Source organism: Mus pahari, chromosome 5, assembly GCF_900095145.1.
Source record: "Mus pahari chromosome 5, PAHARI_EIJ_v1.1, whole genome shotgun sequence".
NCBI classification, from domain to species: Eukaryota; Metazoa; Chordata; class Mammalia; order Rodentia; family Muridae; genus Mus; species Mus pahari.
Window position 1 is genome coordinate 160,775,187 of NC_034594.1, and position 27,281 is coordinate 160,802,467.

Genomic DNA, 27,281 nt, shown 5'->3' on the forward strand with positions numbered 1-27,281 from the left:
GTGTGTGTGTGTGTGTGTGTGTGTGTGTGTGTGTTTGAGTGTTTGGGTGAAGTGTTCTGGAGATATTTGATAGGTTCCATTTGACTCATACTCTCTGCTAGCTCCATTATTTCTTCATTTAGTTTCTGTCTGGATGACATGTCCATTGGTGAGAGTGGGGTGTTGAGGTCTTCCACTATTAATGTGTAAGGCTCAATGTGTGATTTAAGCTTTAGTGGCTGCCCTTGCATTCAGGGCATAGATGTTAAGAATTGAAATGTGATCTGGATGTTTCCTTTGATGAGTATGAAATTTCTTTCTCCATGTCTTTTTGATTAATTTTGGTTTAAAGTCAATTTCGTTAGATATTAGAATAGCTACACCAACTTGTTTCTTGGGTCCATTTGCTTGAAAAACCTTTTTCCAACCCTTTACTCTGAGATAATGTCTATCTTTAATGTTGAGGTGTGTTTCTTGTATGCAAAAGGGTGGATCCTGGTTTTTTATCCATTCTGTTAGCCTGTGTCTTTTTATGTGGGAATTGAGTCCACTGATATTGAGAGATATCAATAACCAATGATTGTTCATTCTTAATATCATTTTGTTGTAGTTGGTGGTGGTGGTCGTGGGGTGCGTGGGTGTTTCCCCCTTTAGGTTTTGCTGATGTGAGACTATTTATGGCCTATGCTTTCATTGGTGTAGTTAGCTTCCTTGGATTTGAGTTTTCCTTCTAGAATTTTCTGTAGGATTGGATCTGTAGATAGATGTTATTTAAATTTGACTTTGTCATGAAATATATTACTTTCTCCATCTATACTCATTAAAAGATTTGCTGAGGATAGTAGTCTAGACTGGCATCTGTGGTCTCTTAAGAGTCTTCAAGACATCAATACAGGCCCTTTCTGGATTTTAGGATCTTGATTGAGAAGTCAGGTGTATTTCTAATTGGTCTGCCTTTATATGTTGCTTGGCCTCTTTCCCTTGCAGCTTTTAATATTCTTTCTTTATACTGTATGTTTAGTGTTTGTGATAATTCTGTGGCATAGGGACTTTCTTTTCTGGTCCACTTTATTAGATGTTCTTTAAGCTTCTTTTATCTTTATGGGTATGTCCTTTGTACTGGCTAATTTTGTGTCAACTTGACACAGGCTGGAGTTATCACAGAGAAAGGAGTTTCAGTTGGGGAAATACCTCCATGATATCCAGCTGTGGGGCATTTTCTCAATTAGTGATCAAGGGGGGAGGGCTTCTTGTGGGTGGTACCATCTCTGGGCTGGTAGTCTTGGTTCTATAAGAGAGCAGGCTGAGCAAGCTAGGGGAGGCAAGCTAGTAAAGACCATCCCTCCATGGCCTCTGCATCAGCTCCTGCTTCCTGACCTGCTTGAGTTCCAGGCCTGACTTCCTTTGGTGATGAACAGCAATATGGAAGTGAAAGCTGAATAAACCTTTTCCACCCCAACTTGCTTCTTGGTCATGATGTTTGTACAGGAATAGAAACCCTGACTAAGACAAATTGGTACCAGCATAGTGGGGTATTCCTGTGACAACCTGAACATGTTTTGGGGAGGACTGTAGAAGGACTTTGGAACTTTGGGCCAGAAGATCCATTCGGTGTTAATAGCTCTGTCAAATGTTGTGTCAGAGCTTGGAAGATAAATGTTGAGAACAGTGCAGAAGATGGAGGCCTGGCTTGTGAAACTTCAGAGGGGAGATTAAAGACTCTTTTCAGGGCCAATGCTATTTTGATTGTGAAGATTCTGTAGTTCTGGTTAGCTGAGGCTGAAGAATCAGCTGTGATTAACAAGATACCAGAACTACTAAAGCAAAACCTTTGCATTACTGGGACTATTGATGCTGGTTAGCTGGAGCTAAGAAGTTAGCAGTGATTAAGAAGAGACCAGCATCACTGAGGTGACATCTTCTGGGAAGTGTTTTTCTGAGAGCACAGAGGCTGTGTTCCAGAGATAGCCAAGGTTATACCTTGTGCTGTGGCTGGACTTAGTAATGTATAAGAGTTACCCAGGTTGTTTCTTTATAAATGTTTCTCTCCAGAAATGACAAATTCCTTGCTGTGTGACTACCATCTCCACATCTAGTTAACACTTCATTTTTTTCATGCTTTTAAAATAAGTTGTATTTTTATTTATGCACAGATGAATAAGAGTAATAAGCATTAGTTTTAAATGTTTAGAGATCTAGATTGTAAGGGGTTAGAGGTAAGAGTCTGTACTGTTTCCATGGAGGAGCAGAATTCATTTCCCAGTACCCATGGGGGGGGGGGTCACGTCTGTCTATAACTCAGGTCCAGGGGATACAATGACATCTTCTGGCCTCTGCAGGTACCAGAACACACACACACACACACACACACACAGAGAGAGAGAGAGAGAGAGAGAGAGAGAGAGAGAGAGAGAGAGAGAGAGAGAAGACCCTTAGAGTCTGATTTTTGTCTTGCAGACAGAGACCTCAAGCCAAACACCGTGTATGAATATAGGGTTTCTGCATGGAACAGCTATGGGCGAGGATTCAGCCAATCTGTGAAAGCCAGCACAAGAGAAGATGTGCCTGAAGAAGTGAAGGCCCCTAGATGGGCCAGAACGGGGAATCATGAAGATGCTATTTTCTTACAGTGGAAAGAGCCCAAGCAGTCAAATGGTATTGAGCTACTTCAAAAATAGAACTACTAACCTTGTACATTCTTACCATTTAGAAATGGGTGTATTACACGTTGACATGACTTCCATCAGTGGCAAATGTTTACTGATAAAAGAAAACCCCTTGTGTCAGCTCATTGCTCGTTGTTTTGAGACAAAATAAATAACAATGCTAAAAATAATAACTCAAAACCTCCCAGACCATTGTACCTACCTTAGCTGCTTTCAAATAAGCAGATTATATTTGAAATCAAAATTGTCCTATTGTTGAAAGTAAATCCTTTTAGACATGAACAGAGATAAACATAAATAGCTCTGTTCTGCAATTCCTCTTCCCTCTGGTAGTATAATTGAGAACTACTTGATCAAACAAAGAAACAAATAAAAAACATGTTACATTTAAAAATGCTACAGTATCCCATTTCTTTAACAATTCTATGACAGGGCTGTTGAGACAGCTCAGTAGCTAGAGGACATTCTCTTCCCTGACTACCTGAGTTTGATCCCTGGGACCCACATGGTAGGGGAGAAATGACTCCATAAAGTTGTCCTCTGTCCTCTGACCTCCGACCTCCACATCAATGCGTGTACAGACGCACATACACATATGCATGTGCATAAAGAAATGTAGTTGGGAAAGTTCTATGGAATACATGTTGTTTGGCATTTAAAAGGGCATGACACACAACAGCACTGCTCTGCCTTTCAGGTCCTATCATTCACTATATTCTTCTTCGAGACGGAAGGGAGCGCTTTCAGGGAACAGCACTGAGCTTCACAGACAAGCAGGGAATTCAGCCACTCCAGGAATACTCATACCAGCTGAAGGCTTGCACAGCTGCTGGCTGTGCCGTCAGTCGCAAGGTGAGAAGAGCTCGCCTAAACAAGGTCCAGGGTGAGGGCTGTGTGAACGAACATCTTGGGCATGATATTTCCAAAGCCAGAAAACCATGTCTTCTTCAGAGTGGCATTGAGGAGACTGTGCCATTGGTTATTGACGCTTACAGGGGAGATCCTTACAGAGACTTAACCATATATCAGTGCTTTTTTTTAAAGACCAGTAAACTCTTAATCATCAGTGGCTCTTTTACAGCCCACTCCCAGTGATTATCTCTGGGCAGTTGCCATGATAATGCCCCAGCCAGTCTCATGATGAGGGTTGGTGTTGATGCAAGTAAACAGTTGATGCCCAATAAATGTTCACTCAGTGCCAGGTCTTTACATCCTAAGTCCACAGAGCTCATGTGGTGTGAGAAGAAATTTGGGGTTTAAAAAAAAAAAAATTCCAATTTTGAAAGAAACCAAGAGCAAGCATCGAGAGTAGTGGCAGCTCTGAAAGGTACTTTGTGACAATGGTTCCACCCTGGCACAGGGATAATAATCTCCTTTCGCAGGCAACAGAGTGCATCATCACATTCACAGGAATAGATGAGCCACCCTGATGCAGATTATTCTGAGGCCACCTCTCCAGTTCTATTGCTTTTACACACACCCATGGACCTTTCTATTTCCCAAAGGGATGCCCCACTCCCCCATGTGGCCCTCCAGTCTTACACTTCTCAGATTCTAGAACTTTGAGGCAGAAATAGAAATCTCTTCAGATGCTTCTCAGTCACAGGCATTTTGTTATAGTGGCAGGGAATGGAATAGGACAATAGAATTCTACAAAGCTGTAAAATATCCAAAACTACTCATCAGTTTATAATATTGTAGTACAGCAGTGTGGTGGGGGGAATGTTAGTGTTCCCCCAAGAAAACAGACAGGAGCCAATTTGAGGCAGCTCACAGCGGGGCCTTTAGTCTATTTGAGCTAGCTTGGACCCTCCCCACAATGCACTTCTGTTATGCAGGGCAGTTTTGGTGGCGAGAAGAACCCTGAGTGTCTGTCAGGGCAAGGCTTTATAGTAAGTAGCAAGCAGGAAGTGCAAGCAACTAATTGGAAAGCTACTGTGGCCTTTAATATAATTGGCTGGTGCTGGGAGTCATATCATAAACTTAATTTTTACTCCCCTCTGTATTGGTGGTCATTAGGCAGGGGGTGGTCTTGTAACCTGGGGTACAGATTTGTTGGGGGAATCACCTGGAGATGCTGGTCTTGTTTGGGGATTAGCTCAGAGACTGGAGCTAGGCTCCTGTATTGTTGCGGGGAGGAGGGCAAATTGGAAACTAATGTTAGGTATCAGCCTGTTGGTTTACCTGGTATCAGCCTGTTGGTTTACCTGGGTTCAAACTTAGGTCAGGTTCTCTAGAATGGAGTCTGAACTTAGAAGATTTGGCCTCTCACCATCATGTCATCAAACTTTGCTCGCCCTTAAAAAAGCAATGTATGAACTGTGTATGTATGTGCTGTGTGGATAAGTGACCTCAGCCTTCACTAGCAGCCTTGCTACAGAATAATAAAGGCCCAGATTTAGGTTCCTGGGATTAGAATGAGAAGATGGGAATGTAGTCAGTTGGTAAAGTGCTTGCCTAGCTTGCACAGAGCCCTGGTTTAGTCCCCAGCCCGGCACTCCAGAAACCAGGCATGTGCTGCAATCCCAGCCTCCTGAGGGGGAGAACCAGGAGTTCAAGTCATTTTTAAGGACAGTAAGTTTGGGGCCAGCTACACAACAGCATCTCAAAGAAAAATGACAAAGGTAAAACAGGATGCAGGTGACACAGTACGCAGGATTTGATGTGAACTCTGTACAGAAGATACAACTGTGTGCAGCCCGCATCTTGTGTTCATTAACACCCCTGGGTTGCTGTGACTGAGCTCCAAGACTAAACTAGGAACTACTTACAGCATTATGAAGTGTTGTGGCATTTTTTTTGTCTGTGTTTCTCAAGCACAAACTTGGTAGATGACAATGCCGCATTACAATATCAAGGGTTGGATGCCCAGAGAAGAAGGAAGGAGAGTGGTACATTTATTTTTAAAGTATGTGGCTTCAGCGATGTGTAGGTGCAATTGCTGTGGCCCAGGCAGAAACAAAGACGTTAAAACAAAAAGATTATCTTCAAGCTTCTCAAAACTATTTAAGAGAAAGAGCAGATAGCAGGGAGGTAGAGGCAGATATCATTTGTCATTGTAAATGAAAAAATGCTGCAGGCTAGACCAGGACATGGACTTGCTAGGACGATCTGTGCAGGAAGTTACAGCAGTAGGTTTAGATGTGATCATCAAAGGCACTAGGGAGAAACAGAAGCAGAGCACCTTGTGGTGAATGACAGAGACTGCCTCAGAACGAAGAAGAAAGGAAACTCCAAAGAAGAGACTAAGACGAGACAAAGAGTTATGCCGGGAAAATAACCAAGTGCCATCTTACAGAAGCCGGCTCTGTAGGAAGCAGCCTGGGGACACCCTGGCCAACAGAATGGCTCTAAAGCTCTTCATCAGGCTAAGACTTCAGGAGAGTGGGCTCTGCAGGAGCCACACAACACCCTGAATCTGACTCACACACCACCACACACTTGGGCAGTTTTGTTCAACAGAGCCACAGTGATAACTGAGCCCACCACCATGCAGACAGATGGCAGCTGATTGGCTCAATGAAAGTTATGGTCTGAACAGGCCTTGAACAGTTCTGTATTTGTGCATAAGAGGGCCTAGGTCTACCAGATGCCAGAACAATTGGTTAAAGCATGAAATCAGGTTCACCCTGGGGGAAAACATATCCCCAACCGCAAGCAATGATGGTTCTGAGTAAACATATTTTGACATCCATTTCTTGGTCCATACTTTGACACCATTGACTCAGCAACTAGCTGATTTTCTTTCTTCTCACTAGGTTTGGTTCTCTTTCTAGAACATTGGTGCAAATAGCATGCAGTCCTCTCAGGAAGAATACAGGGAAGTCTGCCCTTTGTGCCACTTAAAGCTTGCTCTGTGCAAGCAAGTTCAGACGTAGCTTTTGCTCCATATTTACTGATGCTTAACTTTACAAAATCAGGCTGTTAAAATGCAAAGACACTGATGGGCCATATGGAAGACAGTTCTCTAGGAAGACAGTCTGCCAGGCGGGTCGCACTTGTTTAAACTGAGAGCTGCACTCTGCCTTCAAAATTGTTGTCGGACCTGTTGTGATAAATAGTAGTTGGAGACTTATGTAATGTATTCAAGGTCAGATTTCATTGTTTAAATAGGATGAGAGGGAAGGAATGGAAAGTGGGGAGGGACCGCTTCTCCCAGCCTTTGCTAATGATATGCCAGCCAGACAGCAAGGCTCTAAAACAAAAGCGACATTTTCATTGATCAGGATTGCTCATGGACAATGGCAATAAACGGCCCTTTAATTTCCGTGCTCACAGGTAGTCGCTGCCAGCACCCGAGGAATCCTGGAGAGTGTCCCACCACCAAACATCACAGCCCAGAGCTCAGAGACTCTACACCTCAGCTGGAGTGTCCCCGAGAAAATGAAAGATGCCATTAAAGCATACCAGCTCTGGCTGGATGGGAAAGGGCTCATCTACACCGACACAAGTGACAGGAGGCAGCATACGGTTACAGGTGACAAAAACGGGAAATCTACTGGAGGAAGCTGTCATTGCAGTGGGGTTGGGGCGAGCCTCCCAGGGGTGTGCGTTTGATATATGAGGTCACTCTGAAAGGACACATTCTCTTGACATATGGTCAGGTCCCACTTATCCATGCTAATCGAAGAGCCCACACTGGCAGCAATAAGCCATGGCAGCAGAGAACTTCAGAAATAATTTACATTTGGCTTTGATAAGCAGTGTGTTGAGAGGGGGCTTGTGTCAGGATTAACTTTTATTTTGTCTTTTTTTTTTTTTTTAAACAAGCAGTATGATGCATTTTCATTCCTCAGAGACATAGTCACAGATAGTGGGGCTCAGGCAGCCAAGTCAGGGCGAGGAGGTAGAAGAAAGCCAGCCCGTAGAGGCATACCTAGCACTCACTCATTGACAGTTCCTGCTCAGAACTTCTTGTCATCATTACTTCTGTTCATTAGTAACGATTGTATTATTTTTGACTATGTATAATATTGTCATCATTACTACAATAGTGCATTGCAGAAGCAAAATGCTAGCTCAACACTCCTGGTGATCATAATAACTATTAATGTGTGTAGCTTGAATATTTCATTTGAAGAGAAAAATGTATTTCCTTATCGCCTTGTTTAATTTAATCATACCACCTGGCAGTTTAATACTTGCTTTTTGTCTTTTTTTTTTTTCTTTTGCCTTCCTCACTGGCAAATGTAGGCTGCAGGAGAGCAGGGACCTGACTTGTCTGATAAGTGCTACACTGTTTATACCTAAATTCATGGTTAGCAGGCCAATGGGAGCTGAGTGAATTGGGCGAGGAGGGAATTGGGGGTGGATATGCTAAGAGATCTCAAACACTATCTAAACACTGGCGTGCACTAATTCAGTTCTCGTCTCAAACCTAAGAGAGCAGAGATGATTCTTAGCTCTGTTTTATTGGGGGGAGGGGAACACTTTTGGAGACAAAGACATCTAGTTTATTCTTGGGATTCACTGAGTTACTACAAACATATCTTGAAGTTGAGATCCTGAGACCGGGGTTTTCCAAACTGTCACTGTTTTTCCACGTCTTTCTAAGACTTCCCGAAGCAATGACCTCTTTTTGCTCAGCTCTGTGCTTTCAAAAAGCATTCGTTGAACAAATAACAAAACTTTCAGAAAATCACAGAAATGTCTAGAAAGATATGCCTGCGTTTTCAGGAGCCAAAATGTATGCCTCACCCACGGAAAAAATAACTCCGTGCACGGCACTTTGTTTGAAAGCTCCATGATTTTCTGCCATCTAAGCAAGCCTCGACTGACCAGGAGCTCCGGTGATTTTTTTCAGGGATCCCATGGGTCCTAGGAAGACGCTTAGCATGTGCCTGCATGCCTGCACGTCTTACCTCACATCTGGAGATCGTGAGCCGACCTTGAGATAGCATGGGAAGGGAACAATTTCATCAGCTCAGTGGTCTAGCCAGTTTCTTACATCTTATTTCACTCGAAGTAAAGTAAGCACAAGTGCTGAACTGGAGAATTGTTTTGTGTAATAAACCTCACCTTTACCAACGGCTGCATCATCTTAAAGAATAGTTGCATTCTGACGCATTTGCTCCTCCCCACATCCCTGTAAGTGAGGGAAGTTTGTAGCGTCCGTGCTTAAAAGATGAACAAAACTCACCCACTCAGAGTGTTCACAACATTTACTAGTCTTTAAAGAAAATAGAATGCTGTGTGTGTGTATGTGTGTGTGCTTGTATGCACACACGTGTATGCACACATATATACACATACACATACATATACATGTGTGCCAATTGCTACCCAATGGTTATCGTCTTGATAATACATAAAACTTTTCAAATAAGAGTGTGAGGGAGGGCTGGGGAGATGGCTCAGAGGGTGAAGGTGCCACTGTGCAAGTATTGACATTAAAAAGAAAACAGCCAGTTGCTAAGGTGGCATGCAAGTGTAATCCTAGCACTGGCTTGGGGAGTGAGCGTGGAGACAGGAGGATTCCTGGAGCTCATTGACCAATCGGTGTAGCCAAATCAGTTGGCACCAGGTTCAGTGAAAGACCCAAAATAAAGACGAGAGCAATCGAGGAAGACATTCGACGCTGACCTCTGACCTCCACAAACACAGGCACTGGCCAACTCTAGGCACACTCTCTTCTCACAGAAAACAATTAACAAGTCAACTAATTAGCACTGTGACCTCTAAGATGTCCTTGCCAGAGGGAAGGCAGCCAGGTAAAGGTGTGATGGTGTGGATCAGCACAGAGAGAGAGAGAGAGAGAGAGAGAGAGAGAGAGAGAGAGAACGCTGAAGAACAGTGGCCCAGCAGTCTCTATCTTCTCAGGTCGCCTGGCCATGAATCGCTGCCAACCCTATTGGTTTGCATCAGAGACTGACTCTGAGATGCCAGCAAACCAAATCCAATTATAATGTACAAAGCCATGGGATGGATGGCCTCATTAATTATAAAATAATTGCAAAGTCCTCTCTTTAAATCCCTTTGCTCCTCTGATCTTTCCTTTCACTGCCATTCCCAATCAATATTTTCATGTCAAAGAGGAATTTATACACTCGCGGTAGTGCCAGAGGTCCTTATGTTAGAATCAGGTTTATAAAGTTTTCCTATATAAGTTAAACCTTTACAAAAATCATAAAGTGAAAGTAATTCTTGAGAGGTCCTATTTTATATTTCACTATTTTGGGGGATTTTTTTTCCTACATGGGTCTATATTTGCCTCATTTATACTTTCTCTCTGCCTACTGCAGTACCTCCCATCTCCCCAAACTCCTCCCATATTTTCTTTAGTTACTATTTTTACATATATGTATGTACACATATGTATGTATTAATACCACCTGCTGAACTCACTGTTGCTCAGACATGTATGTGGAGCGGACTACCTGGATAACCTATCAGGAGGGTCCTCCCTAGGGAAATCTGATTTTCCATCTCTCCATAACCATTCATTGCCTGCAGCTCCTCATCTAGGGCTTGGGCCTTGTGAGATTTCCCCCATCCACACTGGGAAGTCAGTAGATGGTCAATTGGGATTTTCACTGTGCAGGTCCTGCTTAGGTGATCATTTTGTTGAAATTTTTTGGGTACAGATTCTTTGGTGTGTGTAGAAGACACTATCTGGCAGCAGACATTCTGGTGATCTGACTCTTAGAGTCTTTCTGTCCCACTTTTACAATATGCCCTAGTGTTGAGTGGAGGGCTCATGTGGTGCTGAGTGATGTGTCTAATAGGGTTGGGCACCCACAGTCAGTTCTTCTCCGCAGTCAGACCAGCGGTGGGTTGCTGTGAGAGTCTCCAGAGTATCTGGCCCATTGTCTGCCTTAAATTTCACCTGGGCAGTAAAGCCCTAAAGAGAGGGAGTTCAAAGCTTGCTACGTGCAGTTCTTGTGGAACAGAAGTGATGCAAGGCATGAATATCTCTTGACCCAGGATCTTCACAGTGTGGTGTGCGATCTCTGCCACGGGGTGCCAGGTCCATGGTGAGCATTTATTTTATGAAGCGATGGGTATTTTACTGAGTTCATGGAGTGGAGGAAAATATTAGAATTTACTTCCCAGCCTGTCATGGATGTTTGCTGAAAGGCTGTCTAAGATGCCTGAAATAAATAAACATTTCGATTTGTCTTCATTTCCAAACCCTTCAGCAACAGGGCTCTAATGAAGTTGTAGTGCTAGCCTTCCTGGAGCCTGAAGGATCGTGGTCCTGGGGATGGCAGGAGGGACTGCCAGCACCTCGCCACAGCCATGTTGTCTCCATGCTTACTTTTAATTACCTCAAAGCCTCGGAAACATGAGCCTGTAAATGCTTTGTGGGAATAGTTAGTGGCGAAGGCCCTCAGCACGCGAAACCCATAAATTGCTTATAATCCTCTCAAGATTTTTTTTTTTAAAAAAAACGCATTAAGTAATTGAAGACAGGAAGTCCGAAGTTAATTATTTAGAGGTGTTATCAATGCTTTAAGTAAACTGGAGGCAATGTCTGCTATCTCCACACACTGAACCCCACGGGACTCAGGAGATAGCAGTTCCCTCCAGCTCATAGTCACTAATGCAAACAGCACATGGTAGCTTGTCAATAGAGACCTTCCCAGATCCTTTGTGACTAAATTCATCCACTGTTCTGTCCTACACACAACACTTGGATGGCAGCTATGGCGTCTGTAACCTGCCTCTGTCTTAGGAATAGAGTGAAAGGGAAAGGATTACCTCATGGCTGAGTCCAGAGAAGAGTGAATGAATGAATCGCATCTTGTTTAGCAGTGGGTCTGATAGGGCCCATGTGCCTGGGGAAACTGTTGCCAAATGGCTAACTTCTGGGCTGCTAATTATTGCCAAGCAGTGAGAAGACACACCCAGCCATTAAGTAGGGAGCAGGAGTCAATACTACTTCTCCCATCAGCTTCAGAGTTACTGAAAGCCTTTTGTGCTAGATAATACAAACTCTAGATAATCAGCTTACACCAGAAAGTAGAATATTAACATTATGCTGAAGCCAATATTATACACACCATTTTTGAGGAAGAGAAAATGTAGTTTGAACATCCGTATGACAAAGTGTGGAACATCTTTGTGAAGAGTCCAGATAACTCCATTGTGTGGTGGCAAACTATCTTTGCTTTCAGGGTATTTATAACATTTTAGCAGGCCGGGAGATGGCACAGAGGATAAGGACCTGAGTTTGAATCCCCAGGAAGCACATAAACCTGGGCATGGTAGCATATATCTGTAACCCCAGTGCTTCCGTATCCAGCGAGATGGGGGAGAGAATGAAGGGGCTTGGAAGCCCAATACCAACTAGGGTGGTGCTGGGTAGCAGTGAACAGCAAGAAACCTGGCCTCAAACAAGGTTAAAGGTGACGACTGACACTCAAGTTGTCCTTTGACCACACACATACACACACACACACACACACGTGCATGAATACACACACACATGCACGAATACACACACACATGCATAAATACACACACATGGATGTATGTACACACATATGTGCATGAATACACACACACATGCACGAATACACACACATGGATGTACATACATACACATACACACTTCTGCATAAATACACACATGTAAACACACATACACACATATATGCACATACATGCACACACATGTACATAAACACATATAGGTGTATGACACACACACAGAGATGCATGCACACAACAGGGAGGAGGGGGACAATCAAATATATAACTTTTTTTTTGTTTATACCTTAACTAGTAGGTAATCTTTATAGGGACAGAGAAAAGAGCTTTCTGTTACCTGCTTGTCCTGTGTTCACAGTAATTCACATATTAAAAATATTCTTTTTTTTAATAAAGGTTCTCATATATGCAGCCCAAGTTGGCCTCAAAATTGCTGCATGAGCACAGATAGCCTTAGACTTCTGATCCTCCCGGCTCACCTCCTCAGCACTGGGCTTGTAGAAGTGCCTACCATGCCTACCTTCCAAGCCAACACAGGACAGCCCCCAGAGCATTTCTTGAATGAGTAAATATTGACTAGAAAACCATAACACATAAAAGCTTATATCTGTTTTCATTGCAGATAAAAGCCCCACTCTCAAAAATATCTGAATCTAAGACAGGACAGGTTACACATTCTGCAAGCCCTGTTACAAAGTAAAACTTCAGGCCTCCCCACTCAAAAACTATTGAGGATTTCTAGATAGCAGGAGCAGAAGAGTTGAGTGGTTGAAGAGACAGGCTCAGGAAGAAGCCGGGGCCTCTGAGCAAGTCCACCCACACCTCCCAGCCACCCTGATATCAAACCACACAGACAGACAGGCAACCTCTTTTACAGACACAGACACAGAGAAAACTAGGACTGTGACCATGTCCCCCAAGCCACCAGTAGCTGCTGCCTTGCAGGCATGTGTCCTGACATGGTAATAAATCCCTAGGAATGATACAACCCAGTGAGTGTCGGACCTGTGAAAATCAACGTAAAGACTGATTTTCATTTTCTTTTTCCAAAGCTGAGGAAAACTTGCTTAGTGCCTGCTCTGAAAAGTGAATAGCATAGCATCAGCCACTCATTTCCTTTCTGTTAAGCCTGCAAGTGGCCATAGTATTGAGCCCAAAGAACCAAAGGCAAGGACTGCCTAGATGCTAGCTTCTAAGGAATACAATCATCTCACCCAAACCCCAAGTGCTCCAAGGTTGGTACCTAAGCTATCGCTAACATCATGGTTTGTCTCAGTGGCTCTGGCTGTCCCTTGCTATCTGTGTGTGTCTGGACATAACAAAACTGGAGAGCCTACTTCAATATATAAAGCAAGCAGAGATCTGGGCCTATAGCCCAGTTTCAGAGCCCCAAGAAGCAAGCTAGAAGCCCTAGGTTCAATCCCCAGCACTACCAAAACATAAATAAACCACCTATACCTACTGTGATCTCCCAACAAATGCATACATTAGAGTAAACATGACCAGTCTCCTTAAACATCGCCATGGGATGAACTTTCCAAATTCTTTCAAGGTTTTTGGTGGTGTTTCTGATTTTCATTTTTTGTTTGTTTTTAGGGTTTGTTGTTGTTGTTTTTAAGAAAGGGTCTTTCCATGTAACCCTGGCTAGCCTGGGACCAGCTATGTAAACCAGGCTGGCCTCGAACTCACAGAGACCTGGCTACTCTTACTCCCCTAGTACTGGGATCAAAGGTGAGAGCCACCATGTTCAGCCAAGCTTTTTGGAAACGTGTTGACATCATTGTCATCTGGAGCGCTTCTACAGCAGACCTCCCCCGGACTCATCCGGTCAGCCTTTAGAAGAGCATACCACGTATCTGGAAGCTCCTTAGAAAGTAGCAGATAGCGTTACTGCCTCCTGGTCTGGATGCTTTGAAGTAGCGCTTTCTATCTGAAGTCATAATGGTCAAAACGCCTTTTCCTGACGACGCATCTGGAGATTAAAAGCCAGAAGCCAGCTGTTCGTTCTAGAGTGTATCACAAATGTAACTAACTTCGACATGGGTTTTCTTTGCCAAATCATATTTTTATGAACCATCGGTGGGGTTTTTTTTCCAGTCCCTTTTTGACGCATATTACTCTTGAAAGTAATGTGAGTTGGAAGTGTGATTATAATGAGTTTGGTTATACGATGCCCCTCTCCTTTCAAAGAGAACATGATTCCCTGTAGGGAAATTCAGGGAATTATTCACCCCCGTCATCTCTGCTATTCTGAGCTGTTAAATGCCTGCTTTGTCTCCCTGGGCTTGCCTTTCTCTGCTCTGGGATGCCATTCCCTGCTCTTCCCATTCAATATCGGGCGCTTGAGTGATGTTTTCTTTTCTCTCTCTCCTCTTCGACTTCAGGATTAAGTTACAGTCCGAATGGTTCCTTTGAGACGTCTCTTTATTCCCCTCTCCACGTCCTGATCAATTCATGAGTAGTTTTCAATTGCCGTGCCCTTTCACTGCCTGTTGCTAATATTTCACATATATATCTCAGTGTAAGGACTACCAATGGGGGCTCACTTAAAATGACAGCAAATCCTATTGCAATGTGTAGATTGTATTGAGGTCTACTGAGTCATTGATAGCAAAGGTCACTGGGTACATGTAAATCACCCATGCCCTGTAGCAGCTGATGCTTCCTTCACTACAGACTATTTAAAGCAGCCTTCTTAAATGCAAAAAAAAAAAAAAAAAAAAAAGGAAAAGGGAAAAAAGGAAAAAGAAACCCACAAGATCTAAAACATACTAAGGATGGTGCATTAAATAGTGACTTTCTTTGAGTTCATCTGTAGCTAAACTTGGCAGCTAACCAATCACTGCCACAGCCTCAGGTATGAAAAGAGAGACACCTGGAGAACAAATTCCTCGATTGTAGCCTTGGTTGATCGTTGGTAACTGTCAGAACCCAGCAGTCTAACTGGAGTCTCTGAGCTTCTAACTGCCACTCTCCTGCCTCTGCAGGTGACTTGTAATAGTATTCAAAAGGAAAGGGTTGAGATAAATTACCCACGTTGGTGTTTTCTATTACTGGAGCTTACTCTGGGCTTTGAGTGACCCAAGCTGTCACCCTCCTTATCAGGACTAGGTGCCTGACTCAACAGCTCCAGTCTACCTTGTTCAATCCAGCTGTTGAAGCTGCAGCAGTTTCTGATGTCTGTGATCCTATCCTGCCTCCTCCACCACTCTGTGGTTAGGACATTATCTGTGAAATGAGCAGACAAAGACAATTATCAAAGGGGGCCCGAGTCTGTTAATACCCATGGAAACCATAAAAGGAGTAGGCTTATTACACATTAGTATTTTAGCTATGCTATTTATACTTTTTATTGTATGTATTTCTGAATATGTGATACATGTGGGCACATACATGTTTTAATGTTTATATATAATGGAAACCAGAGGATAGCCATTAGAAATTAGCTCTCCCCCTCCACCATGGGTTCTGGCAATCACACTCAGGTCATTAGTCTTGCCAGCAAGCACCTTCTGGCACTGGTCATATAATTTCATAATAAATTCTCTTGATTATAATTGCAGTCCCTCTAAAGTTTATCTCTGATGTAGCGGTCAATCACAAGAGAAGTAAAAGCAGAGGTGCAACTGGGCGTGTGAGCGGGGTCAGGGGGAACAACACCGAGTCCTGTTTCTTTTTCTCCATCTGAACTCCATCCATTCAACAGATTTCTTTCATTTGAAGGGCTGCTAAAATGCATACAATTAGAGTTATTGACTAAAATAATCTTTCTAAGGGAGCGGTTAATTGCAGTGTTTTCTAGCATCCTCTTGCCTTGGTGGTGGTGTTGAATCGTCAGAGGGAGAGGCCATCACTGGGAGACTTGAGTGCCTCTAGCTCTCTTTGATGCAAGAACTTAGCACTTAGCTTGGGTTCGCCCTGGGTCTGATCTGACCAGCCCCTCCACTCTGTTCTTTGAGTTTCAGCTTTACTGTCTACAAAGCAGGAATAACAACTCCCATGTGGGGAATAGTCAGGGTAAAACTCTCCACACACCTAACAGATTATATCCGCCATGATGCCCATGTGTAATGTGTGCAACGTATGTGGTCTCATGTGGAACGTGCCCCTGTATATGTAACATTGCTCATTTTTGAAACGAGTAGTATGCTCCAGTCTCTCACGCTTGACAAGAAGACAGTCACTGGCTCAAAAGAGTGTAACTTTCTGTGCTAACTTTAGGCTCATCCTAGGCTACCAAGTGATACCATGCCACAGGAGGCCACGTTTCTTTACATATGAGCTCAGTCTATTGCCAAACTCCAACATTGGGAGAAAGGAAGTTCCAGCAGCTAACCCAGGAGTCGTTGTCCAGGATCTGACATTTTGTTGCTTGATGTCACACACTCACGTCTGAGCTGCCAGCACAGACAGCCAGTATGAAGCTCTATGCCTGGGTCATTCCTTCTATGTCTCAATTCATGTGGGGTCAACTGAAAGCAAGGCTAACATCCTGATGATGCACAAAAGACTGCTTTCCCTGAGAAAACGTAAAGGTTTTCTGTAAAGAAGATTCTGGGCCCTGTGAAGGTATGTGGTATCTTGGCAGCCAACAGCAGAAACAGACCAATGTGTTTCTTCCATTTGGCTCACACAACCCTTTCTGCATCCCCACACTTCAAGTGCAAGCCCAAGCTCTGGAGGTCAAAGTCCCAGGAATGAGATAGACTGAGACCACAGACAGTGGCTCATCCCTGTGGCCCTGACTTCCATCCTGTCATTTCTGGCCCTTCAACCAGTTCTTCATTCACCATGGGGACTCTTGTGAAAAGCCTACAAATATCACAAAACCATTATTATATCTACTAAACCTTGGTGCTATATGTACTGTTATTTTATTTTGTTTTATTTCAGTGTGTAATAACCTATAGAATAATGATGCTTAACATGACATTCCTTTACTTGCCTGTTGTATACACTGATAATAACATCTTTTATCTACTCCCACCACATTCCAACTTCAAATAATGACTATTTTACAGTTAGGACAACTCTGGGTTTTGGTTGTTTGTTTTTGGTTTTGGTTTTGGTTTTTACTTACCTATATGAAAGCGAACATGTGATGTTCCTATATGTCTTAGGGTTTTACTGCTGTGAACAAACACCAACTCTTAGAAGGACAACCTTTCATTGGGTCTGGCTTACAGGTTCAGATGTTCAGTCCATTATCATAAAGGCAGGAACATGGCAGTATCCAGGCAGACATGGTGCAGGCAGAGCTGAGAGTTCTACATCTTCATCTGAAGGCTGCTAGTGGAAGATTGCCTTCCGGGCAGCTAGGATGAGGGTCTTATAGTTCACACCCACAGTGACACAACTACTCCAACAAGGCCACACCTCCTAATAGTGCCCCTCCCTGGGTCAAGCATATTCAAATCATGGCACTATACCTACTTATTTCAAATAACATGTTTTCTAGTTCTATCTATTTTGGTTTCAAGAAGCAGGGCTTTATTCTTCACAGCTGAGTAGCAGTCCATTGTATTTGATAAACATGTTTTCTTTAGTTATTTGCTCATTGAAGGGCATGGAAATGGATTCCATGTTTTGACCACTTTAAAGACTACAATAAGTATCCAAGCACAATGGATCTTCCATATAGTGAATTTATCTTGTCTGTCCTTGTGTTGTGGTGTGTGTGTGTGTGTGTGTGTGTGTGTGTGTGTGTGTGTGTATAACCAGCAATGGGATAGTTGGGTCATATGTTTAATCAGTCTGTTCTCTCCATAGTGGTAGCAATTATATACATTCCCAACATCATTTCTTTGTCTTTATTGCTCACCAGTATTTTCTATTTTCTCATTTTCTATAATAGCTGTTCTGACTAGAGTGCTATGAGCTCACTAAGGTTTGATTTGTGCTTCCAGGACGGGTAATGATGCTGATCTTTTTTTTTTCCAGTTGGCCTTTTGAATTGTTTGCCCAGGCTAACTGGACTTTTATTAGTTTTCACTGTTAATTTCTAGTTCCTCTTGTGCTCTAGATAGCAAGGCCCTGTCAGATGAAGGGCTGGTGGGTGTTTGCTCCGTTCTGAGGCTGTCCTCTCGTGCTGTGGATTGGCTTCTGTGCTCTGCTGAAGTGTTACAGTTTGAAGAGGCAGGAGGCTGGGCCTGCCCACTGTTGCTTTCCTTCCCTGTGTTTTGGGGTTATAGCCAGTGCATCATCATCCTCACCAAATTCCTAAAGTGTCTTCCCTGTATTTTCTTCTAGGAGCTTATGAACTTGGGCTTCTCACATTTGAGGTCTTCAGTGTATGTCATAGTCTCTGTCAGCTCAACACCAGCTTAGACATAACCAGTGAAGCATTGGGGAACTCTCAACTGAGGAACTACCTCCATCAGATTGGCTTGTGGTCATATCTCCAAGGGCTTTTCTTTACTGCTGATTGAGGGGGTGTTAACAGGCTTAGGCTTCTGTGGGTGGAGCCATCTCTGTGCAGGTTGCACCTGGGATGTATAAGAAAGGGAGCAAGCCAGAGAGCACCATTCCTCCATGGTCTCTGCTTCAGTTCCTGCCTGGGGTTCCTGTCTGAGCCCCTTTCTCGTGATGGTGAACTCTAACCTGTAAGATGAAATAAATCCTTTCCTTCCTCAGTAACTTTCAGTCATCCCAGCAAAATAAACCCACCTAGGACAGTCTCTCTGGAACTCATTCATCTCTAAGGTATGATATCGGAGTCAAGTTTCAATACTCCAAATACCCCAGTATTCCCAGTGGAAATATTAATAATGTTTGTTCATTTTGTGGACCTGCTATCTCAGAAAGAAATGACAGTTTCTTTTTCACAGTCATGAATTTTCTTGGGAGCCTCATCTATGCTACAAATACCTGATTGACTCACCAGCCTTGGCACACACACACCCCCAACAGTGCGTTTTCCCTTCTGATATCCATTCTAAAATCATCCTTAACACCTGCTGCTCTTCTGAAAGCAGACAAACCAGAACAAAAGAGGACAAAGAGAGGTGGGGCTATCTTTTTTTTTTCCTGATTTTCTAGGAAAACACTCTTGGAAGATAAATTGCCTGCAAATAACTCTTTACTAGAAAAGAAAAGATTCATTTTATTTTTAAATATGCATATCTGTGTGTGTTTGGGCATGCATGTGCCCAGTGAGGCCATCGATATCAAACACCCTTGGAGCTGGAGTTATAAGCAGCCAGAGCTGTCTACCAGAGGTTCCAGGACTCGAACTAGAAAACAGCAGTGCCCTTAACTTCTGATCCACTGCTCCAGCCCCACGTGTCTCTTCTTTTGCCTTCCAGACTTATATCAAAAAGGACAGAAAACTTTACTATTTGTAAATTACATCGATTTTTATTCTTGCTTAGCAGACAGTTCACAAACCAAGGAGAATGTACAGGAAAGCAAAGGAGACACGGTGGACAGAAACACTTGTAGAACCACAAGGATTTGGCGCAATCACGGGTGGGACTGGCATCACATCTCACAGGCTTCACCCTTGCCGTGTTTGCTTATGGAGCTGTTCTCACATAAACTAACGCTGAACTCACAACAGGCCCTGTTAGGGAGTGGAGGCCAAAAAGCTTGCAAAGATGGCATCCCCATGTGCAAAGACTGTGTGCTCTGATGAGGAAAAAAAAAAACAATTAAGCTGAAAGGAGGTTTCAAAAGCAGAATAGAAAACCAGACAGTACAAGGCTGAACCAGCTTGCCACTGTGACCTGCAGTTCTGGTTCTTAGATATCTCCTTCCGTTTTCCCTGAGTTCTTACATTTTGTTATCTTAGCTTTTTCCTGTAAGCTGTTATCAAACCTATATGATTTGGGAATGGTTTACTTACATCCTTAGTCATATTTTTTTTATCTAAAAATCGGGTAAATATCAAAATTATGTAAATCCTTTCTAGTAACCAAATGGAAGATTATAATCAAGTAAGTAACTGCATCTTATCGCCGAGTCCGGAAGGAGACACGGAAGGCCCTGAGGATGGAAGCCTCTCCGCTGCAGCTGCCTCGGGCCACTGCTTCTTCAGAGAACCCAAAGCAGCACCCTAGTCCTGAATGAATCCAAGGACCGACTCCTCCATTCACTTAGCAAGCACCTAGTGTGTGCCATCAGCATTGGGAGGATACACTAACAGGCAAAACAAAGTCCTGGCTCTTTTGATGATTGTGCCATAGCAAGAAAGGCAAGAGGAAGACACCCACTGCATGCAGGCTGTGCGAAGAGAGAATTATTTCAGGGGATAAAAAGGAATCAGTATATTATTTAGAGTGGCAGAAATCTGTTTTTTAAAAAAATGTAGTGCTCAAGCAATAATGTACATGAAGGGACGGGGTGACATGGGAGCAAATCTGGAGGAAGAGCCACACCACTGAATGTATAAAATTTGTAAAAAAAAAAAAAAAAAAAAAAAAATGCAGCTGGAAGTTTGTGGAAAACACACATATTAGCTACAAGTAGGTGCTCTAAATTAGCTTGATAATTTGACTGTTGACAAAGCACTAGTCTTTTAGCTTATTTTTTAAAAGAACACTTTGGTATTGTTCAAATTTTCTCAAGAATCGAAAAGAAGGCTTGTAAGCCTTAATATACATCTTGTTGAATGCTGCAGAGCCTTAATGTTACTCCTGGTGATATAAAATACTACCTGGCATCCCATTTCATCTTCTCATATAAGCTACATGCTATAGTGATTCCCCATTTTACAGATCAGTAGACCAAGGCAAAGAGAAACCAGGTAACTTGGCCAAGGTCATCAGCCACTGAGCAGTGACATATAACCATGGACAACTCTGTCATAAATAGATCAAGTCATTCTTTGTTCCCTCCAAGGCCTTATTGGGGAATTACTGAGCCGTATTCTTTTCTAAATGCAAAAGAAGTAAATAAGTACCCTCGTTGAAATATCCTCTATCTACCTGTGAAGACAAGAGCAATGTATCCAACACAATCTTGCAAAGGCTCCCTGTGATATACCTGCTGAAGAAGTGCAGTGGTGAAGAAGTGCAGCAGGATTTTTCTTACTTTGTCTTTCCCCCTCCCCCAAAGTGCTGCTGTTAGTAATTCCTAATTACAGCTCTAGGCGGGACAGAGCTACTCAAAGGTTTTCTATCCCTCTTCATAGGAAAACCAGTCACAGGGCCCGGGGTGATTAGCCTAGAGAAGAGAAAACTCAGGGGGATTTTGTAACTGTCTACAAATATTTAAAGAACAAGTAATGTGGAAAGGAAATTAGATTTGTTCTATGGTTCCCCAAGGGTGGAGGGGGAGGGGATATTTCACCACAATGTAAGGAAGGACTTTCAAACAAAACAAGGAGAGCCCCGATGCTCTTCAGAATGGAATGGGCTTTGGGGGATGTTCTGACACAGGAGAGGGGCTGTTTTCAGTCACATCTCATATGGGAGATCTGGGACGGGTGACTTATTAATCTGGGACTGTTGAAGCACCTCCCATGGCTGAGCATCCAGGAACTTCTGATCAATATAACTGCGCAGGACGTTTCTGTCTTTAGAGAGTCAAGATCATTGACAGAGTCCTTGCCTGGCCTGTGTGAGGCTGTGTGGGTTCCAGCTCCAGTAACATGAAGCCTATGTTTTGAAGAAGAGTCTTAAATGTTCGAAGAGCACTTCTACAACTCTGCATGTAACTTCCGGTGCTTAATTGTTAATGAATAACCCTCTCACGCTGTGTTTCATTTCCTGTCGTCTCTTCCTAGGTCTCCAGCCATACACAAACTACAGCTTCACACTCGCGGTTTGTACATCTGTCAGATGCACTTCCAGTGAGCCCTTTGTAGGTCAGACTCTGCAGGCTGCCCCTCAAGGTAACAAGGACATATCTGGGGTTTGGCGAAAAAGTCTGTGTTATTTTGGTTAGCTTTATAAACTCTATCATAGCAAACAAGGCAGAAGGAATAAAATTGGCGCGACAAAATACAATAGTATCCCATGTCGCCTCATCCTACAGGGTTAAAGTAAGCCTTCTGCTGCCAGTCATGATCAATGATTTGAAATTCTTTAAGTCATTGAAGTTTGCTTTTTTTATAAATAAACAATACATACTTGCATATGAAGCTCCTCAAAAATTCAAGTATTAAACCATTTAATATCTAAGCAGTGCCAAGCATACTGCTAAAGGTGACAAAAATAGTTGCTGCTTTCAGGAAATTACAACCAAAAAGAAAGATAATATAATTACCAGGTGTATGTGCAAAGAATATAACCTGAGGAAGAGATTAAAACCTATCACATGAGCAGACAGGCTATGGTGGAGCCCGAGGAAGAGGGATTTATGCACACGCACATGCACACGCGCGTGCACGTATACACACACACACACACACACACACACACACACACACACACGATGGGTGAGCTATACCACCAGGCTGTTTGAGGGGCTGTACAGAGAGATTCTCCCCTCTTTAGAAGATAAATTAGTAATGTCTATACATTTAAAACCTTAATTCCTTAACACAGCAGTTAGGTTTTTATTATTTATGCCCGAAACTCTTCCACACATGCAGAAAGGACCTGTGTCGGGATGCCTACGGAAGCATCATTTTGCTTAATGTCAAAATGTGGAGAGCAACTTAAGTATTTCGGAAAGGAGAATTGCCAAATAAAATCACACTGTGGGAAGACAGTGGTCTGTCCATAAAAAGATGCTGGAGGGTGCACACTTTATGTGAAAAGGCACACAGCAGACTCCACTCATTTCTAGTGATAAATATACACGTAGGGAAAAAAATCTGGAATGATCAACCCCATGACGACACTGAGCTCCTATGGGTAGGGGCCTGCGGTGTGTGATGTCATTTACTTTATGGAAGAAAATCTGTTCAGTGGCCTGTGGTAGGGATCTGCTATCTGTAGGTCTTTATTATTGCCCTTCTTTACACGGAGAGAAGTGAAAGCAAACATGAATAAGTCTCTAAAGAGCACCACGGTGTCCGTTGCCGTGTTAGAATGTCAAACCACTTGTTCGTTACTTTTCTACTGAAAGAACTGTTGTACCTTGGAATATTAGGCCTAAACTTCCCACCAGTAAATGGGGAGTAGAATGGAAAATTCCACATACGGGGCATATGGCTCCTCTCTGGGAGTCCACTAATGATGATCTCTATATAAAGAATGCTTCATGTCAGAGAGCTTGGTGTTCCTCTGAAAGGAAGAAAGCAGCAGTGGATTTTTTGGAAAGGTAAACCATCAAACGGATACTCGGATGATGATGGCTAATCGCTAAAGAGGCTATCAACTGGTTTTGGCTAAAACTCAAGCCTGAAAAAGGAAGGGGTCTCTGGTATTGGCTTATTCACCAAATCCATATTCTAACGTTGTGCGAGGGGGGGCGGGCGGTTGGTTAATGAATTTATTTTTTTCACTTCCCTTTCTTGAAAAGGTCTAGATTTCATGACTCAAAAAATATAAATGGTGCAGGAAAGTGTGATGTAAGAAATGCCCTCAATTTAATATATATATATATATATATATATATATATATATATATATATATATATATATATTATATGCTGTTCTCTCACACTGCAAAGAAATAAGGTTTCCCTGTGGGGAACAGCCTAGCGTTAGCTACTCTGACTATGTGTGTACATTCACGTATAACCCGTGCATGGAATCAAAATGGTCCCAACCTTTAGCCTGAAACTACAGAGGTGCAGGTCATTGACACCATTCAATACCAGTGTTCTATTACAAAGTAGAGACAAATTCATCCTTTTAATTTACAAACCCAGGGGCCAGAGCAATGGCATGGTGCTTAAGAGCATTACTAACCTTCCAAAGGACCGCAGTTCAGTTCCCAGAACACACGCAAGGCTGCTCAAAGCATTTGTAACCCCAGTTCCAAGGGACCTGATGTCTCTAGCCTCCCAAGGCCCCTATATTCATGTGCTCATACCTACACACACACATGTATGCATGATGAAAAATAATAAAAAAATAATAAACTTTTAAATTACTAAGCCAAGTACAGTTTATTTTGGAATGCCACACTGGCAGTAAAGTCGGTACAGTGTGAAGGTTTAAGATTTGAGTGTGCTGAGTGTATGTGGAGAAAATGAACAGAAGCCTGACCTGGCTCTTCTCATCTTTCTTTTATTTACGTCTAAAGAGAAAGTGTTAATGCACAGTACGGCCTCAGGAAAAACTGGGCACACGCCTCTACAACCTTATCCTCATAGAAAACTGAGGCTCTTTTATCAAGTAGTAAGAACAGTCTGGAACGGGTTATTACCCTAGTTCTTAGAGCAGCCACCAGGCCAGGAAGATCAGCTCATTTTCGAATGGAATCAGGCAACCGAAGCCCAGCTTTCCTCTAGCATCAATGTCAGAGAGAAGATGCGGTAGACCCAGCCTGACTCTGGCTCATTCCAGATTCCTCCTTCCTCCCCTTGGTACACTGACACACCTCTGGATACTTCATATACTCAGTTCATATCACTCTAGATCTTGGGTACCAGCTCTACCCCCTTATGAAGGCCAAGAGCAGCCAAAGCTTTCATAGGGATTCATTCCCGGCCGAAGGTCTGGGCATCCACTGTACTGTTAGTCCTTCCTTCTAGTTGCAACACTTGGTTCTCTCCCACCTGACACCTTTTCTGCCTTTATTCCTGTTCTCCTAAACACCACCACACCCATCACTGATGGCATCAGTCCCATCTCACTGATCGTAAACCTCCATCTCCTTTATACATCATAGGTCATTCTTCATAAATCTGATTGTAAATCCTGAAGATGTCTTCAGCTCTTCTTTTCCGTTCCTTCTACCCCTGCCTTGTTCACATCTTTCTAATTTCTCCAGCCTCTCCTAACTGGGTTTCTCTCAATAGCTAGTTTTCAGTTTTCTCGTATTCCCTGTTAATTCTTCCTCCATTGGCATTCCCATGTTAGTTGGCTCCCTAAAATCTCATTTCCTTCCAGAGAAACAAATCCTTGTTGTCTTTGTGATAACAAAGGATGTCTCAAGTTTTACCTGTGCTAATCTGCTGGTCTTGACCATGTACCATGAAATGGGAAGTCACATCCTGATACCCACCTTCCTCCTCACTTTCTCATTCCTACAAGACACAGACTTGACGTGTTGCTCCTGAGTCCTCCACCAGCTAACTTCTGTTCAACATAGCTCTCATGGCTCCTCTTATAGTGTCAACAACTAGGAGTACCTCCTTCCCAATTCTCCTGATCTCACCCCTCAGTCTGCACCACTTCTCCTTTCCTGGGGGGCCCTCCCAACCCCCATACTTCTCCTTAAGCACCAGCCATTCTACATTACAGTATTTGTATTTACAAATCTGCATTTCCTATGACACAATGAAGTCCTGGAAGAATAAAGAGGTCTTTATCCCCATATCTCTGACACATCGCCTGCCACAGAAGGCGGTGCCAGGTCATGCAGTAGGCTGAATGAGTAAATTAGCCAATAGTTAAGTACTCTGCAAACCTGTGTATCCTTGATGGGCTGAGCTCAGACAGATTTTAAGAAGTCAATCCACAGTAAATATTGGGGATTTTTAAGTTAATGGATATTTCCAGGAACTTTAGAAGTGGGTAGTAGAACACAGAATTCAAGATCATTTTAAAACAAACCACGTAGTTGTATTCATCCCTGATAGTTATTTGGGTCACAACAGCTACTAAAGTTTACTTTCTGATTTTGACCCCAGTATTTCCCACCTGCTTAGCCCTAACCTGGCATCAGAGGTCAGTCTTCTTCCTTCTGTACATTCCTCTCTTGAATTGCCTCAGATCTGCCCTCTATTATACAGAACACAGATATGACTTCTATTATAGAGAACACAGATATGTCATCCATCATACAGAATACAGATATACCCTCTATTATACAGAATACAGATGTGTCCTCTGTTATACAGAATACAGATTTACCCTCTACTATACAGAACACAGATATATCCTCGATTATACAGAACACAGATATGCACTCTATTATAGAGAACACAGATATGCCCTCTCTTATACAGAACAGAATTGTTTTCTCATGCTGAGCACCAGAGAGTGCGGAAGGAGCAAATTCATACCTGGAACTCATTCAGAAAGGCTCACCAAGCACAGGTCCTAACTCTGTAGCCTATTTCTTGTAACCGTGAAGGCAACAGCAGCCCAAACCCACTCAGGAAATAAAGGTGGAGCACTTCCTAGTTGAATGTTCCTGGACACTGAAACTACATCTTTCCAGTGAAATCTGCAGACTTGTGGCTCTGACCAGCCTCCACAGACCTGACTACACGGAGAACTTGACTTTTGTTGAAAACACATTTTCATGTTTCCAAAATTCTGCTTCCCTTTGTTTTATCAGAACCTCTACAGGAATAGGTTATCTTGAGGAATACATGCTGGAAATTAAGCCATGACCTTTTTAGTTCTTGGCAATGTTTTTGTAAGTGTATGTGTATGGGGGCATATGTGTATGTGGGCGGTACATGCACACACATGAACACATGAATGTGTGTGTGTATGTAGAGGCCAGAGCTTAGCATCAGACGTCTTTCCAATCACTCTGTGCCTTATAGGTCCAGGCTTTGTCCCCCATATGAACATATATGGCTTCATATATTGGCTCCTATGGTTAGCTAGCTTTCTCTGCGACCTCACTGACTGCTGTGAAATAAGATTATAGGTTGGCTGCTCTATCAGCCTTTCCATGAGTGCTGAGTTTCAAACTCTGGTCCTCACACTTATGTGTCAAGTGTCACATCCAGTGTACATCTCCTCAGTTCTCCCTTGGGATTTCTAATATATCCTTCAAGCACAGAGAGATGAACTACAAGAGAGAAGGTGAAATCTTGATGCCCTATCTCTTGATTCAACAAGTTCATGTGTTGTTAAAGACTGAACTCTATAAACGAAGATTTGAAACTGTCAGCAGAGAAACCTAGCTTCCATGTATGCTGTATCAAGTGTGGAGGGATAACAAGATAGACAGGTTTCTTCTCGGGAAATCAATTGCTCTTTTGAATGCTGGTGCACCCGAGGCCCTTTGAAATCTATCTAGACTGTTTCCTTTCTTCAGTGTGATGCTGAATAAATTGTCCTGAACCTTTTCTTTTTCTTCTAAAAATGTCAAGAGCTTACCTTTTACAGAGTAACTGGCTTGGGAGACAAACTCAGCCAGACGCTATTGATTGCAAGAAGCCCAATAGAATGACTATTGTAACAC

At 42.9% G+C, this 27,281-nt stretch overlaps 1 protein-coding gene across 1 annotated transcript in view; it reads left to right on the forward strand.

The window, feature by feature from the left end:
• Positions 1–27,281, forward strand: part of Ush2a (usherin) — a 678,886-nt gene that overhangs the window by 539,671 nt on the left and 111,934 nt on the right. The window contains exons 52-55 of the mRNA XM_021198607.1: positions 2,437–2,634; positions 3,343–3,497; positions 6,924–7,122; positions 21,802–21,909. Of these exons, the coding sequence (XP_021054266.1) occupies positions 2,437–2,634; positions 3,343–3,497; positions 6,924–7,122; positions 21,802–21,909 (660 nt within the window). The remainder of the gene's footprint in view (positions 1–2,436; positions 2,635–3,342; positions 3,498–6,923; positions 7,123–21,801; positions 21,910–27,281) is intronic.